Source organism: Athene cunicularia (genome assembly GCF_003259725.1).
Source record: "Athene cunicularia isolate RWA chromosome 28 unlocalized genomic scaffold, athCun1 chr28_part1, whole genome shotgun sequence".
Lineage (NCBI taxonomy): Eukaryota > Metazoa > Chordata > Aves > Strigiformes > Strigidae > Athene > Athene cunicularia.
In genome coordinates, this window is record NW_020799139.1 from 2629425 (window position 1) to 2645612 (window position 16188).

Sequence of the window (16188 nt, forward strand, 5' to 3'; positions counted from 1 at the left end):
GGAGCCAGTCACGTGGGCAGGGAAAGCGCGGCCGCGCTGGCGGTTGCCATGGCAGCCGAGCCCCGCCCCTCCCCTCCCCTCCGCCGCTGCAGCGTTGGGGCCGCCGCCGACCTGTCCCCCAAACCCTCCTGCTTCTTCCATGTCTGCTGTCAGTCCAGGTGAATTTTTTCAGTTATGTGGCACCGCAGCAGCAGCTCTTCCCACCCTGGAGGAGAATAAAGGCTCTCTGGTGGCTGTTTCTTCCCTCACAGGTGAGTGTCTTTAACCGGCATAAGCGGTTCCCAGCCCACCACCTCTCTCTGTCCTTCAACCACTCAACACATTTTCAAGCTCTGCGTTTCACAGTAGCAAGCAGGATGGTGGCTGGCTGTCCTTGTTTCCTGGAAGACCTTCTCTCTGTTGCACCATTTTGCATTCCCTTGGAACTTTGCTCTTCATTCACCGTGTGCCCAGATCTGATCTGCATGTTTGGCTTCTGTCCCTTACAGCCAGGCCCATCCCTTCTGCAGAAGACCGTCCTGCCACTCTAAGGCCTTCTGGCTTTGGTCAGCCTGAGTAGCAGTCTGCATCTACTGTAGGGGATGGAAAGCCAGGAGAAAGTCTTCAGTGTGTGTTCAAGGCAGCTGCATCACCATACACAAGTACAGACATCCCTGCCTTGTGATGTAACATGCCTTGCTGTCACAGAAATGTTATGGCCAGATGCCCCAGTATGTGACCCAGTCAATGTGTTTGCATGTGATGGGGAACGGGAAAGCTGCAGGTAGACCTTTTTTAGCCCAGCATGTGACCTGCTTACTGTGTAAGTTACAAGAAAGTTCCTTCCCTTATCCACAGAGGTGGTGACTCTTTTTGTTGGGATGGGCTTATGCAAAGTGGTAGAATTTTTAAGTGCTTGTGTGTGACTAGAAATGAGGGAAACTCACCTGCACAGAACATGGGCTGATGCAGGATGGCAAAGCCTCTGTCTTTGCCCATATTCCCTTTCCATGGCAGCATCCTCCTGACAGCAACTTCCCTGATCTTTTGAGTTCTTTCCTTTTCCTCTCCAGGGGAAATAGTCACTCCCCTCACCACTTCCTATTTTGCCACCAGGTTTGCACTGGATGGATTCTTCAGCTCGCTGCGCCATGAACTCATAATGCAGAAGAGAAATGTCTCTATCACACTACGCTTCTGGCTCTGATTAATACTGATATGGTATTACAGAATACCAGGTGTGTATTTGGAGGAGGACGTAGGAGTCTGGGTGGGAGTGTGTCTGCAGAAACATGTCTCTTCTTGAAAGCATGCAAAAAATGCACAACTGTGTTTAAGATGATGTGCACATATGTTTGGATGGGCAAGAAGACTAATAGGAAGAGTGCATCTGATTGGGTACATCATGGGGGTTGTGCACATCCACCTCAGCATGGTACATGAGTGTGCAGAACCCTGCGGTAGTCAGTCTGCACAGGTAAAAACCATACCAAGGATTGTCTGGCTCCAAGTGATCCTCTTGACTGTTTCTTACAGGGCAAAGTGCACAGAACTGCTTCTCCTGTTCCTGAAACTGGATCATCCAGGGAGGTGCCACACGGGTGCAGGAGGTTTTCTACCTGTGGTGGCTTCAGCATATGTGTTGCCTCTGGGTTTTGTTCCCCAATGACCAGGACCAAGTTTTACAGAGTTACTATAACTACAGCAGTCCTTAAAGAATGCCCAGTCTCAGTCTCCTCTCCCATCCTACATCTCTTTTAATCACATTTCCCCTGTTGCACTAAGCATCCCATGCAACTATTGTCAAGTGGAAGCAGGGCAGCAGTGGTGGCAAAGTAACCTTAACTCTTCGCAAGACTCATCTTGGCCTCCCTCTCATCCTGCTTCAGCCACAGTTCCGATATTTCTACCCATCAGTCAAAGATCTTTCCCACTGTTCACTTGGTTTAGCCTTGCACCCATTTCTCCTTCAGCCTCACATGTCTGTACTGCCTCGTTTCTTTCAGCTCCAGCTTTAACCTTGGTCTGTACAGGGTGTCCTGAAATGTCAGTACATCTTGCTCCACTGCTTACTTATTTTGTGGAGTCTGTGAAACTTCTTGCTTCTTATAAATAGAATTTTAATCTCTATTTTAATTAAACTCTTTTTTTTTCCATGTGTTGATGTTACATGTTGATGCTTCCTCCATGAAGTAAGGCTGGTGACCTGGCTTCTGTGAGCACAGGCATGTTGCTACATGTTTGCTGGCTGCACAGGACCTGTTAAAACAGCTCTTCGTTGCTGTAAATGCCAGGATGGGTTGATGATTCCTGCACTGAACAGGAGAAATAATATAGAAGGAATTCTTCCCTAACACATTATTCCTATGGATATGTGTCACATAAGTTCTAGCAGCTAAGCAAAAGCAGTCTTTGCTTGAATCCTCCTGGGCTGGGAATGGATAACAGATCCTATGGGGGCTCCTTGGTGTCTGAGAGGATAGTTATTTTGTGTGTTGTTCCTGTCTGCAGTGCATGAATCCTGAAGGGCTTTTAAGTTGCTTTGAAAGCAGAACATTTTGTAGAAATCAGTTAACAGGTTTGGAATTTATTGGAACAGCCAGGTATTGCTTAAAATCCAGGCTTGTCTAGGGAATGTAGAACTAAGATGGAGAGTGCAGAGCCTTACCAACTGCAATCTTTCTTCAATCATAGCTGGTCTTCTCCAAAGAGAGGGAAAAAATCAGGTTGAGGAGTAGGTACATTCTAGCCGGTGAGAGGCAACTTCTTATGAAAGGGTCATTGCATGCCCTCCTTCCTTCTTTGCTCTGCTGACAGCTAGGTGCTAGACTAAATGCACTCTTTTTCTGAGCTAAATATAAAAGCTTGTGTGCCTGCAAGAGATGTCACTGCAGCTTGAGTTCTTGTTGCTGGGAATGGTGTGTGGCACTTTTAGTCGCAAGCACATTTTATTCACATCACAGAAACAGGCACCTGCTGCCTATTTTCCTTTCTCTATCCTTGCCATTGACTGGTTTTTAACACGACAAAGCTTTCTCTGGAGCTATGTGGAAATAAGAACTTACCACAATTCACAATCTCTGGTATTTGAACTTGTCCCTTCTAAAACACACACCTACTTGCTTCTCGTGACAGTTTGCAGTATACACCTTGGCCCAGTCACTGCAGATTGTGTTGGGGCAGGGACAAGGTGGCATCAAAAATTGAGGTAGTCCTAGATTTCATTCTCTGCTCATGGTCTCCTCCAGCACCGTTAAATGGGGATTTCAAAGCAGTAAAGTCCTAGGGAAAACTAGTGCTTTTACAGGAGGGGCTGAACTGTGGGCATGGCCCACAGTTGGTTCTGTACCAACCCCAAGCATGTTCCTCACCTTCAATGCGGAGATCAAGACTCTGCATTTGCTTTCACTTTCCTTGGTTCTGTGCATAGCACCAGATGGCCTGGGCTCTGGCCCTCAACTGATTTCCTCCAAGGTGCTGTTTTTGTTCTCTCAAGCGAGAGCAGAGTACACAGGAGTTCTTAAGAGATGTCTGGTATCTGCACACAAGAGCTGTGACTGGTTTGTGTTTAGCTGTGGCCAGAGCTTGGCTGCTAAACTCATTCGTTGCCGCTGGCCTAATATAACAAACTTGCATTTTGGGGATCATACACTGCAGACTGGAGCAAAAATCCACAGACAGCCTTCTTAGAGACACAGGGACACTGTGTGGTGTTCAGAGTAAGGCAGGGTTGTATTCTGTAGGACTCTCAGGCTGTCATCCATCCCCCCATGAAATGCTTTTTAACTGACTGCACAGGTGATTTGCTGAATGGAAACAGACTTTCCTTGCCCCAGGCCTTTGGTGATTGTCTTTAAGTGTATGCATTACCTAAAAGCATGTGCAACAAACACACAAAGTAATACCCCAGTTACTTATCAAGTAAAACTTTTATTAAATAAATTTAAGATTCTTTTTACCAGAGTGAGGAATTTGACACTGACGAAGCTTGTATCGCACCTGTAACATTGTACAGTCACATCAGTAACTGTGATGGAAGAAACTGTAAATGCTTATTTTAAACCAGCTTGACCTAGAATTTACAAAGTCCTTTTTTGCCCATTTTGCATTTGTTGGGTTTTTTTTTTATTTTTTGTTTTGTTCAAAATTAGATTAAGTTTAAACTTCATGAAATTACTTGTAGCAGAAATAAAGTACATTATACAAATCACGTACATAATAGATGTTAAGTATAAAAATGGTATTTACAGTAAGTAAACATGGACTATAGAAACACACTGACTCACACAGCTTCATCCATCGCTCAAACTCTCAGCATCAGATACAGAGGGATGGTTGAGGAGATGTGAAGGTCCTTAACTGTGCCACAAACATCTGAACAAAGGGAAACTGGAGGAGGATAAGAATTGACGGGTTCTCTAAAGTCCCCATATCTCACCAGTATCAACTGCATCAACCTTTCTCCACCAACCCTCTGTTCACGTTTGGACGTGCACATGCACGTGCGCGCGCACACACACACACACACACAAAGGGGAATGTTCTTGGTACCTTATCAAACTCTGGAATATTGAAACTAATCATTCAGAAGGTTTGTGGGGTTAGTTCATTAAGGTTTCCTTTCCTTATTTTGGTAGAAACTTAAAGAGACTGTTTCAAGGGCTATGCCTTGTCAGTATGACACACACACCCCCGGCCTCAGGGGATCTTTGTTAAATCAAGCTCTGAACTATGTTCTGTGCTTAAGTGTATGTGTATATAGCTGTATCTATATATGCTGCATAATGTATAATCTGTCCTTTGGAGGGGGTGGTAGGGAAAAAACAGAATGGCAACCCTCTTTCATCATACTATCCTTGTGTCTGCTTCGAAAAGCTTTGCAGAGGGTGTGAGAGGTGAGTCATCTCTAAATTCTGATGAAGAAGATGTCCCATTTCATCTGGGAATCAGAACTGCCCGCTAACCAGCATTAGGTTACTTCCAACATGGGGAGGCAGTGTGTAGCCCCTGGGAGGCTTCTGCCACTCTGTTTTGGAGATTGCATCTGCTCACATTCTCTCATCTTCTCTTGCCTTGATCAAGAAAATGCTCTGTTACCATGGAGAGCTATGAAATAGGGATCTGTGCCACATGTGGGGAGGCAGTACAGTTCCTGTAGGTAAAGGGACTCGTTTCCTGTGCTTTCAGCCTGATCGAGGAGTTGCTAAGGATAGGCTTTGGCACCAAATTCCAGGAGCTTTGTCTGCAGAAGCCCTTGGAAAGGTAAGACTGAGAGCTCTTGAGATCCTTAACCAGGCTGGTGCTAAGGTCGGTGGATGAGTGACTCGAGCAGAGCAGCTGGCTGTGCCCTAATCCTGGAGGTATGTAGTTCTCTTTTTCCTTGCTTCTTGCTAATGTTGAACAGAGAGATGCACTCGCTCGCTCTCTTGCTTTCTGTCCATCCAAGCATCCTCTCAAAATGTTCAGGCCTATCTGCAGTGCTTGCTGAGAAAACACTGTTGCAAAGGTAAACACTTAACTTCCAATCCCTCTTGCAAGGAGTCAGTCTCTGAATGGAAAAGTTTGGTCCTGTGAGCCACTTTAAAAAAAAATAGAGACTGTATATATATATATTTATATTTAACTATGAAAGGGCCAGGAGACAGGGTGGGAGGAAGGGAGGGACAGAGCTGTTTCCATACATCACTGCAGTAACCTAGAGACACACCAGTGGGTTTTCTTGGTCCATGTACTCCAGGCATACCCCAAAAGGAAGAGCTTCAGGTCCCCAGGTGCTGCTGGTTTTCTGGTCCCTTTGCTATGCACCACATTAGCAGCAAATATGTGAGTCCGTTGTGGCAAGAATCTTCCTGCTGGGCAGATATTGAGCCTTCTCTTTAATTGCATGTTTTGGGTGGGAGGGCAGGAGGATGGGGTGGGTAGGTGGGGAGCAGAGGAAGGAAAGGAGTGGTGTCTAAAGAGTTGATAAATTTACTGGCCTCTCTGTAAATCAACCTGAAGCAGAAATTCTTCCTCTGGACTTTCCCTTCACCTGAATAGAAAGGGAGGAGGGAGGGAATTTGGAGGTTAGGCAGACATCAATGCAAACCTCTGGCTTTGAGTTGCTGTTGCTTAACATGGAGGAAGATGACCCCAATTAGAAGGGACCAAGATCAGCCCTCCCTTGCTCCCAGCCTGTTGGCTGATAGGAACTAGCTCTTTGACAGCCAGCTCTCATGTCAAGTAGCTCTTTCTGTGGCCCTTCATGGTCTCACCTTTTCTCTGCTTTTCTGTAATGCTTGTGAATCATGGGATTGTCTTTGTTTACCCTGGAAAGCATTCTCTGCAGACAAATTTCCAGGCACATGTAACAACTGAAAACAAAACTACTGGGTTTTTAAATCTTTATGAAGATGAATGTTTTGGGGAGCAGTCAGAAAGACTGAAACCTTGCTTAGCTACAGGCAGGTAATTTGAACCCATCTGCCTGTCAGGGCCCTGAGTGCACTAACAGGTCCTAAAGGCCTTGACCAGCTTTATGTCCATGGGCCCAGGATTCTCATTACAGCTCAGGCCTGTGCCTTCAGTCCTTGTCTGAGCTATATGGTGGAAGTGCCAGTCTCCACCTGTCCATGGACCTGTCCTGTCCATGGATCTTGTTATGTGGACTCCAACCCTTGATTGTCTTCCCATCTAGGTGTTGGATCTGTTTATTATTCTCATTATAGACCTGCTTGGCAATCACTGGACTATGTCTGACCCTGTTTACCTTTACCAGACCTGATCTTGACCAGCAGACTGACTCTCTGGCTTGACTTTGGGCCTGCCTCATTGCCACAAGCTTGCCTGATGATCTAGACTCTTGGTTGAACCTGGCCATCATCTCCAGGCCTGCCCTGGTCAACTTGCTTAGGTGCTGCGGCTGGGCCCTGGCAGGCGAGGCCTCTGCCCTGCTAGCTGTGTTACTGTGTTCAGCTCCTGGCTTCCCACCCCACAGGGAGCAGCCAGACCTTGCTGTCCCCTGACACTGGCCAGCACTGTGTAGGAACTGTGCTGTGATGATGCCCGTTTTACCTGTGCTGCAGAAGCGACTCCTGCTTGCTCACTGCTGTCAGTAGGGATGATTAGCATCCTTGGGTCGTTTTAACTGCACCTTCAAACGTTTCATGCCAATCTGGAATCCATTCATGGCCTGGATAGCAGTCTGTGCACTGGATGGGTTGTCAAAGCTTACAAAACCTGAAGGACAGGACACAGGCATGCATAGTAATGGCACTGTTGGTGCCACGCGCATTGCACAAGTGTCCTCATTATCCATCATGCTTCCCTTGCCCACTGGCATCAGCACTCACCAAAACACTTGCTCTGGTTGGTGGCACGATCCATGAACACCTTGGAGGAAATGATATTGCCAAAGGGCAGGAACATCTGCATCAACTCATTGTCTCCGAACTCCTGAGGGAGATGGTAGATGAAGAGATTGCAGCCTTCAGGACCTGCAGGCATGGGGGCAATGGGGACGGACCAAACAGAGCCCCCAAAAAGAAGGGGAAGAGAAACGGCCTCAACTCAGAGCACAGCACTGGAGGAGAACCCCAGCACTGCCTCCTTCTGTCTTGACCTCCCTTGCTTGTCTCTCTTAACACTGGTCCACAAAGGGTTCTAAGAGCAGCTGGGAGGCAATATGCAGAGCTAGAGTTTCTGGAGAACAGATGCACTTTCACAGTTTGCCCAATTCCCATGTGGGGTGTTGGACAAAAGTCTTGAGTGTCTGGGTGTTGTTTTGCTGAAAGGATATTAGTTGAGATGACAGCTCCCTGTTCATAGCTCTCCCAGTCCTAGGAGAGTAGCAGGCACTGCTATGTGAAAGCTACTGCTCTCACATTCCCTGCCCACAGCTATGCAATGGCTGCTTTCAGCCCAGAAGCCACAGCCTCAACCAGAAATCTGGATTGCCACACATCCAATTTGTGGGCTGACCTGGTCCTGTCCACTCCTTCACTTGCTCCCTGTGAATCTAATGAGCACAAGGAGCTGTTCCCTCGATGACATCTGCTGTATGAAGCAGGAGCAGGCAGAGAATGCCTTTGCCTCCAAATTCTGTCCAGGCCAGTTTTGAAATAAGCTGAAAAACAAACTCAGGAGGCTAGGAAGGCTGAAGAGAGAGGACAAGTACGTTGGAGAGGCTGGTTTGACTGGTACCAGTGTCATTCTGGCATAAGTAAAGATGAGGAGGAAGTGCTCTTTTGCCCTGCCAGTGTAGGGAAGGTGCTAACTCTGTACCCTCTCGTGTCAAAGCTTGGTGTTCTAGTGCTTGCTGTCCCCTTTGTACTTGGCAGCACCTGGCCAGGGGTGAGCTCAGAAAGTCTGCATGGCAAGCATCCTCTTGAACCTTTCCAGTCCACTCACTGCAGGGACATGGTTAGTTCCGTAACCCAGCTCCAGTATGAAAGATTAGAGTGTACAAAGATTAGTGCTGTCTCCTCTCCACTGGTTCTGTGGTGCAGAAAACGAGCCACACAAACCCCGCTCCCCCCCCACCAGAACTGGACACGCACATTCCCACTCTGTTCCTCACCTTCTCGTTGCTGCTGCAGGATGGGAGGTGGCTGAGGGATGCTCTGAGCAATGGGGGTGATGGTAGTGGTTGGATACACAGCTGTATTCCAGGGAGACAGAACAAACTGTTTACCTGAGGATCTGGTTAGCCACACAAGGGCCAGAGGGAGACAAGAGAAGCTGGTACCTGCATACTGCTGAACTCCTGTGAAGGCTGGGTGCAGAGTCTCTGCTACTGAAGGGCTCTGGGCTGCAGAGAAGAACATAATCAGAAGCTCAGCAAAGGGCATCACTCATGGGTTGTCTCTGTCCCTCTTCCTCCAACCCCCCCTGTCAAGTGAGTCTCAGTGCCCAGCCGGTAGGGAGCTAGAAAAAATGTTCTGTGTAGGGAATCCAGAAAAGAAGAGCTAATTGCAGTTTCTGAGGTCTCGGGATAGTTTTCTTTTTCCCTGCTCTCTGTACCTGAGTATGGCACAAGTCCATTGGTGTAAACTGCTTCCAAGGTTGGATGCCCATTTGGGAATGGTACCACTCCAGTGAATCCATTTGAAATGGGTGCCACCAGTCCCGGCATGGCTGCTGTTCCCAGGAGAGGTGGTGAATGTAGCCCTGGAGAGCAGGAAGAGAGGACATCCCATGAGAGTCAAGGCCCTGCAAAGCCCACCCTCCTCCTTCCATCTGCCTAGCAAGACTGCTGGTTATGAAGCTATTATCTCTTCTAGTTGGCACATGGAGCCTTCACAAAATTAGAGGTAGCACGAGTAAGAAGAGTGTGCACAGCACTGCTAGTCCTGGCTGGTGTCAGAGCTTTGGGGTGGAACATTTTTAATCCAGGTTTGTACACCACCTAGCATGATACAGCCCTGTTCTTGCCAGGTGTTCAAACCCAATATGCATCATTGCTGATACTGTTAGTGTGGGATGGCGATAATGAATACTAGCACTGCTGTACCTGGTCAGGTGCAATCCTGGGAACCTGGTCCCCCTTTACTACATCCAAGGTTAAAATGGCAGCAGAGAGGAATAGCAGCAGTAGGGCACAATGATGTGTGTGGAATGCATGAGGTGTCGCGGAGGTTGCAGAAATTTGCGCCGATCTAGAGCCTGCTGTCCTCAGAGGCTCATTGTTAGAAACGAATGGTCTAATACAGGTGCCAAGCCCGGAGGTATGCGGGAGCCGTTGTACCTGTGCGAGTACCGTGCCGGGTGCTGGGGCAGGACGTTCACTGGCAGTGGAGGACTTGCTGGCGGGAGCCGGCCGTGCTCCCTCAGGCAGAGCACCCTGGCACCACAGGCCCTACCGCTCTGCCGGGCGCTGCCACTTCTCCCGGGACAGCACCAGGTATTAAATAACACAGCTTCGCCTTGCGGACCGGGGCCCAAATCCCTCTCCTTTTGCCCGGCCTCAACAAGGAGACCGTGCTGCTGGGAGACACGTGGAGCTCCTTCTCGGGGGTGCACCCTGTGTCCCGCCGGGTGTCCGCCCCGTGATCCACTGGCCTGCACTGTGGGACCAGGGGAAGGCAGCTCCTTCTGGCCCCGCAGGAGGAGAAAGAGAAAGATCCTTCCAGTCCTATTTGGCCATCAGTTGGTGCTCTGAAGCATTAAATCAGACTGTGCTTGGAGTACAGTGGCAACAAAGACTTAGTTCTGGATGCAAAATTATCTAGCCCCTTTATAAGCCTTGACCATCAAGCAAGAGCAGGGGAGGCACAGTTCTCTGGAAACTCTACAATTCCACAGGAGGAGCTGGGGGGTAGCACATGGCAAAACCCAAGAAAAACACAAATCCTCCCTGCATTAACGACACCTGTATCTCACTGTCTGCTTTGCAACATAAAGACACGGCACTCAAGTAACCTGCCTCATCCACAAATGGCTCAGTTTGGCCCAGGTCCGAGGGGGAATCTGGTAACTGAATGTTCATGGATAGGTAAACCTTCATTTCCTCCACACAGAAGCTGATTATTGTTGTTGTGTAAAAAGAAGAGGAATTGCCGAATTTCACGGCATTGCTGTCTCTGTAAACTGGCACAAACCAACCAGCTGGGGTGGAACTGACTCTGTGGGCAGCGCTGGGAAAGGGGAGAGCCCTTTTTGGGTCAGAGGTGGGACACTGGCACACCACAGAGCACGGTCTCTGCAGACAGGCAGGACTGACAGACAGCAAAGGGGTTCACTACCACTTGTCTCTAGAAAGCAAGTGCCCTGAAGTCACCTCATCTCGCTGTCTTTGGAGTGATTCCCCTTAAGTAGGGCTCACGTTACTGGGAACCACTCCCCCCAAGCCAGGATTAGCGCAAAATGTTGTCCCTCCTCTGAGAGCACAAAACTCTGCTAAGGAAGGTGTCCCTATGGCAAGCAGTCTGCACATTCCTAGTCCTATCTTCACACTGTCCCCATTTAAGGATGTAGGAACCAATGCATTTCTTATTTATTAGATGAATATTGATTTTTTTTTCTCATTAATGACTGTTCTGTGCCAAGCTCTGGCTGGAACAAGACCTGCATCCAACTGCACATGCACCAAACTAGCATTCCAAAATTGTTTTCATTACTTAAATAAAATTACCATATTGAACCATAAGAGCAGGAAAGGGGGGGGTGGGGGCACGAACAAACTGTTTTGTTTAGAACTGATTTATTAAATACAAGAAATATTCAAGCATTATAAGCAGTTAGCAAATTGCACTAGCTGCTCTTTTAAGACTTCAGGCCTTTTTTGTATTGATTATTATTTTTTCAGCTCTCAACCAGTTCCCTGATTTCTTCTGACCTAATCACTGAATTCAACATGTTGAATAAACTGAAATGAAGGAAATACTTACTTTTCACTTGCAGAAGAGGCACCTGGGATCAAAACCTGGTTTAAGCACTGAAATAAACTGCTTCCAGATGCCCAGCCAGTCTTATTTCCCAGATAAGCATGAGAACTGTACATGTACAGTTTCACTATTTTTAATATGTTGTATACTTGAATAGATCAGAATAACTTTAGACCTAACATAGTTTGTGATTATTTAATGTTTGAGACAGTTTTTAAAGGAAAATGTAATTAATATAAATTTAAAACATCCAACTGAAAAAAACCAAAAAACTAAACAACCCAGGCTCCTTCTTCCTAGGCCAGGTACTCTGGGGACTGCTTTGGCTTGGCAAGGCAGCAAATCCCACAGGGACAGGGAGAGAAAGTTGTTGTCGTATTAAATCCTGAGTGTAAGAACCAGTGTCTGTGATGCACCAGTTTACCCCAGCAGCACTCCTCTCTGTCTGATTCAACCATGTACATAATTGTTAGCTGCATCTCCGAGGCCTGTGAGTAACCTTGGGTGCAGCACTTAACTACTCCAAGCCCTGCACCATGCAAGCATGAACTGTGTTGGAGTTCCCTTGAGCCCTGGCTTACCAGAGGTCCCGGCTCCCAAGAGCTGCCAATGGCAGGACATTTGAAGGTGCTGTAAGGAGATTCTGTCCCCATTTCCATAGATATTAGATGTCATTTCAAAGGGTTGATACCCTCTCCCTCTGATAGGGACACTGTATGCATATCAGAACTGGCTAGGATCTCTCCTCCAGGAGGAGACCGAAGACTGGGGTGACACAAGAGAAGAAACAATCAGGTGTGAGGTCAGTACCTCAGAAAGGAGAAACAAAACAGTAGAAAGCAAAAGGAGGAAAAAACCTGAAAGAGTAGGAGACAGGCTGAGTCAAGGGAAAAGCCAAAATAAAGTCACAGAGCAGAAAGGCCAGTGAAGAATCAAAGCAACAAATTTACAAACAGCTGAGGAGAAAGAAGATGCAGATAAGCAGGGAGCACAGCCTAGGTCTGACTGGCTTCCTGTCATCAGCAGGAGTCTCTGAAGATTGGAGGGCACTTAAAGACTGAGTCTAGAAGGTCCCGCTGCTCTTCTTCCTTAACATCCTGGACCATGAGCTAATAAAGTACTGCCATCATAACCTTACCGTGTGGTCCATTCCTGCCTCCTTCACCATCATACCATGCCCAAGTTAGCACCACCTCCGTGACAGCAGAAGGCACACCAGAACTATCATCTCACAGCTGAGCTAAGCTACAACCTTAGACCTCAGGTACAGCTGGCTTGTGGATTACAGGGCTGCATATAAAAGACTGGTCCTGGCAAGAGATACTGATGTTTGGCCAGAAATGGATCTCCCTTCTAAACCATATGTCTGCTGGAAGCCTTAGTGTTTGGAATGGTATAGCTGTTCTCAGCCTCATTACACAAGAAGAGTCAAATAATCTGTGTTGGACAAATTCTATGTTTGGTTCCCAAAACCGCCCCAATGGTATGGAGCCTCAGATGTATTGACTCTAGCTACTCCATGCTCTTGCCACACATTTAAATGGCATTTGGCAGTTTCTGGGCATTCTTTGGGAGGAAACAGCCAACAAGCGAGAAACAGTTCCTTCTCTGTCAGGTAGATGGGAGACACACCGAATAGCTACTGAAGCTAGAGGTGAAAGAGGTGTCCACGTATGAGAAGGACAGGGTTTTTTGTGCTCCATCCCCAGAAAATTACTTTCAGTAACAATATCTACTTTTGACTTCTTTCTTTGACACAAGCATCTCTCATGCCTTGAGCAATTTCTGAGCCTCCTTCCATGGGCTTTATGCTTCGTAGCAGAGACTTGAAAATGACAGTCACCAAGACAACCCAAAAGATGCTCTACCACAGCTGATCAGTGACTTTTTGAGGTTGGGACCTACTCAAACATTAACAGAATCACCACCATCGCTCCAAGGCAACGAGGCTCTCTCACTAAGATCCAAAGAACAGTCAATCTTGCCAGAGGCGGCCAGACTGCTCAAACACCTCTGACCTTCTGTTACCCACTGGTCCCTTTCCAGCAACCTGCTCACAGAATTTCACAGTCAACACTAGCCAAGAGAGAAAACCCCAGGAGCCAAAGAGAGCACTGGGTGGATTAGGGCCCTCCTGAGAATTTCAGCAGAGAAATAAACACATGAAGCTGGGCCCAGGGCTCTCATGGTGCTCCAAAAAGAGAGACACACATTTGTGCCACAGACCCAGAGGAAGAATTCACAAGTTGGCCAACTGTCACGTCTGGCAGACATCACCCAGGAATCGTGCCTCTGAGCTGTCCTCAAAACAAGACAGAAAGACACTGGGTCATGCTTGACCTGTTCCCAGACACCTCCGCCAGTCTACATCACATCAGAGAAATTCAGCCTTGCTTTGAGAAGGTCCCAGCTCTCTCCTGTCACCCCTTCCAGGAGAGAAATGCACAAAGTCTAGGCTGCTGACTGGAGAAACTGAAGCCAGGAATAACTCCCAGGTGCTGACAAGCTTTCACGCATTTGTTACAGAGACCTGTTTGTGGTCTCCCAGCCCAGGTATGGTGCTGCCCCATGGCCAAGAGGGCAGCCCTTCCCCACACACACACGCGTGATACTCACAGCCTGCGCATAGGCGCTGTATGGGCTGAACGGCAAGGTGAGAGATGGAGTGAATATCCCCAGCTGCCCCACCATTTGCTGCATACGACGGAGGGTCCTCTCCTTATCTGTGTCAGCAAACTTCACCACTAGACTGGAGGAGGCGCCCTAGGCACAGAGAGAGGAGACAGAGAGAGGAGGCAGGGGAAGAAGAGGCCGTGGGACAGCCAGAGAGTCAGCAGTCAGGCAAGGTGGGATGGGGCAGAGCAGGCAGCAGAGAGGAGTGGGAAGAGGAGCAGAAGAGCAAATATTGGCGTGAAAGTGCTCGGGAGCTGCCTGGAACCTGGGCTGCACCCTTCTCCATCCATCCATCCATCCATCCATCCATCCATCCATCCATCCATCCATCCATCCATCCATCCCTTCCCTCTCCCGCCCTTCCCCTCGCACCCTGGGCCTCGCACAGCTGCACAAGTGGGTGCACACGTCCCTGGCTGCGCTCACCGGGTGATGGTGCAGCCAAGAACACCCAGGACATCGTCAGCCACAAGCACCATCTTTCCACCACCATAAGCTTGGCTGAATAGGCAGAGCAGTTCCCAGCAGCTGGAAATAGCCCTGCTGCAGCAATGCACTGTCCTGCCCACAAGGTGCCTCGATCCAGGTTAGAGATTGTGAGAGACAGATCACAACTGCAGCTCCACTTGCACAAGAAGGCACAGCTGCAGCTACACAACCCCACACAGTGCACAAAGAGTTCACCCACCCAGCCTGCCCCAGAGGCCTCCTCCACTGCCTAAATAAGAGAAGGCTGGGACTAAGCTCAGACACTGGAGTCTTGACTGCTCTTGTTGCTGAATCGTTAGCTTGCACCCTGCTTGGTTTTGAACTATACCAGGTAGCTGTCTCCTAGACAAATTCATAGCCCGGTTCTTAGATCTCTTTTATTTAGCCTTTATAGCTACTGTTACTACCAGCCTGGACAGACATAGATACACACACCAGCCCTGGAGACAGGATGGTTCCCAAAGACAAGAGCACATCCCCCACCACAACCACACAAGCTGGAAACTGCAGTTGAACCTGTCATGGTTTTGGACAGTGAGGGGAGGTCCCTGCAACAGGGTGATGGGAAGAGGATTAGGAAGAGGGTAGGTACCCTGGCCTTATACTCACGGGCATTGTCTGGCTGCCATGGAGTGCGTGGATTGCTGCCTGAGCCTCTGTGTGAGATGAGAACTTTACAAAAGCACAGCCTGGAAAGGGACAGAAAGAGCACAGGAGATTGCAGTGACAGGACTGCTGTGAAAGTGCCCCTTGCATCATCATGCAAGAGACAGTATCTGGATCTCAGGCAGGGCAAAGGAAAGCCACCCCAAGAAAGCAGGGAACTAAAAAGATGACTCATCCCAAATTCTCTATCCTGGAAAAAACTTCAGTGATACACTCCATAGATGATGTCACCACCTCCACCCTTGCCCCTGATTACCTCTTCCCCAAATTCTCTATGCGCTCCTAATTGTGGTTACAAACATTTCAAATTGCAAACCCAGACTGAGCCAACAGGCTCACTAGTGATCCTGATAACTCAGCTGCTCATCGTGCTCTGCTTCCCCTCCTTTCACCTCAGTCTCTGCCCATCTTCCCCAATCCTTCCTTGCAGCAGACAACTCTTCCTGCCCTCCTTCCTGTGCCTGGCTGTGATATGGGTTCCCATAAAGATGGGGTGGGAGAATAAGTGCCTCAGTGGAAAGGAGGCTCAGATGGCGAGGCAGGTGAGCACTACCTGAAGAGCAGGGAGAAAATGAGCATGATACACAGAGGGGTTCACACCTTTGCTGTTACCATCAGGTCCACGGAGCACTGTACATTCATCAATGACCCCAAATGGTTCAAAGAGCCGGAGCACGTCATCCTCAGACTGTTGCTTATTTAACATGCCCACAAAGAGCTTCCTGTCCCCTAGGGGCAAACACAGAAACATCAACCTTCTATGAGGCTTACAGTCCAAAGCAGGAGGATTGGGACACTGAAGCACAAAACAGCCTAGTGTTGAAAACATGCCTGGCATGGAAATGATTTGCTGTTGGCTGAAATGCTTCCAGGGGTGAGTATGCAGGGTCCTCCTAAGCTCCTCACACTTGTAAAGGTTTCTGTGGCTTCCCCTCTCCTACCCTCCCCAAAGGAAAACAGAAGGTTAATAATTTCCTTCTATTCATTAGCCCTTTCCTTTGAATGATCCAACACAAAT

At 48.3% G+C, this 16188-nt stretch overlaps 2 protein-coding genes across 2 annotated transcripts in view; one reads left to right on the forward strand and one right to left on the reverse strand.

Moving 5' to 3' along the window:
- The window catches only part of LOC113489317 (hydroxysteroid 11-beta-dehydrogenase 1-like protein), a 2494-nt gene extending 379 nt beyond the window's left edge, over window positions 1–2115 (forward strand). Inside the window, 6 exon segments of the mRNA XM_026864930.1 lie at window positions 21–180; window positions 183–251; window positions 1053–1169; window positions 1172–1221; window positions 1516–1552; window positions 1555–2115. Coding sequence (XP_026720731.1) covers window positions 21–180; window positions 183–251; window positions 1053–1169; window positions 1172–1221; window positions 1516–1552; window positions 1555–1694 — 573 coding nt within the window. The 3' untranslated portion in view covers window positions 1695–2115.
- Window positions 2116–3889: 1774 nt separating this feature from the next.
- Window positions 3890–16188, reverse strand: part of CELF5 (CUGBP Elav-like family member 5) — a 32756-nt gene continuing 20457 nt past the window's right edge. The window contains exons 3-11 of the mRNA XM_026864931.1: window positions 15771–15899; window positions 15114–15193; window positions 13866–14105; window positions 8980–9154; window positions 8705–8767; window positions 8537–8617; window positions 7311–7454; window positions 7033–7197; window positions 3890–6010 (exon numbers count right to left, since the gene is read on the reverse strand). Of these exons, the coding sequence (XP_026720732.1) occupies window positions 7070–7197; window positions 7311–7454; window positions 8537–8617; window positions 8705–8767; window positions 8980–9154; window positions 13866–14105; window positions 15114–15193; window positions 15771–15899 (1040 nt within the window). The 3' untranslated portion in view covers window positions 3890–6010; window positions 7033–7069. The remainder of the gene's footprint in view (window positions 6011–7032; window positions 7198–7310; window positions 7455–8536; window positions 8618–8704; window positions 8768–8979; window positions 9155–13865; window positions 14106–15113; window positions 15194–15770; window positions 15900–16188) is intronic.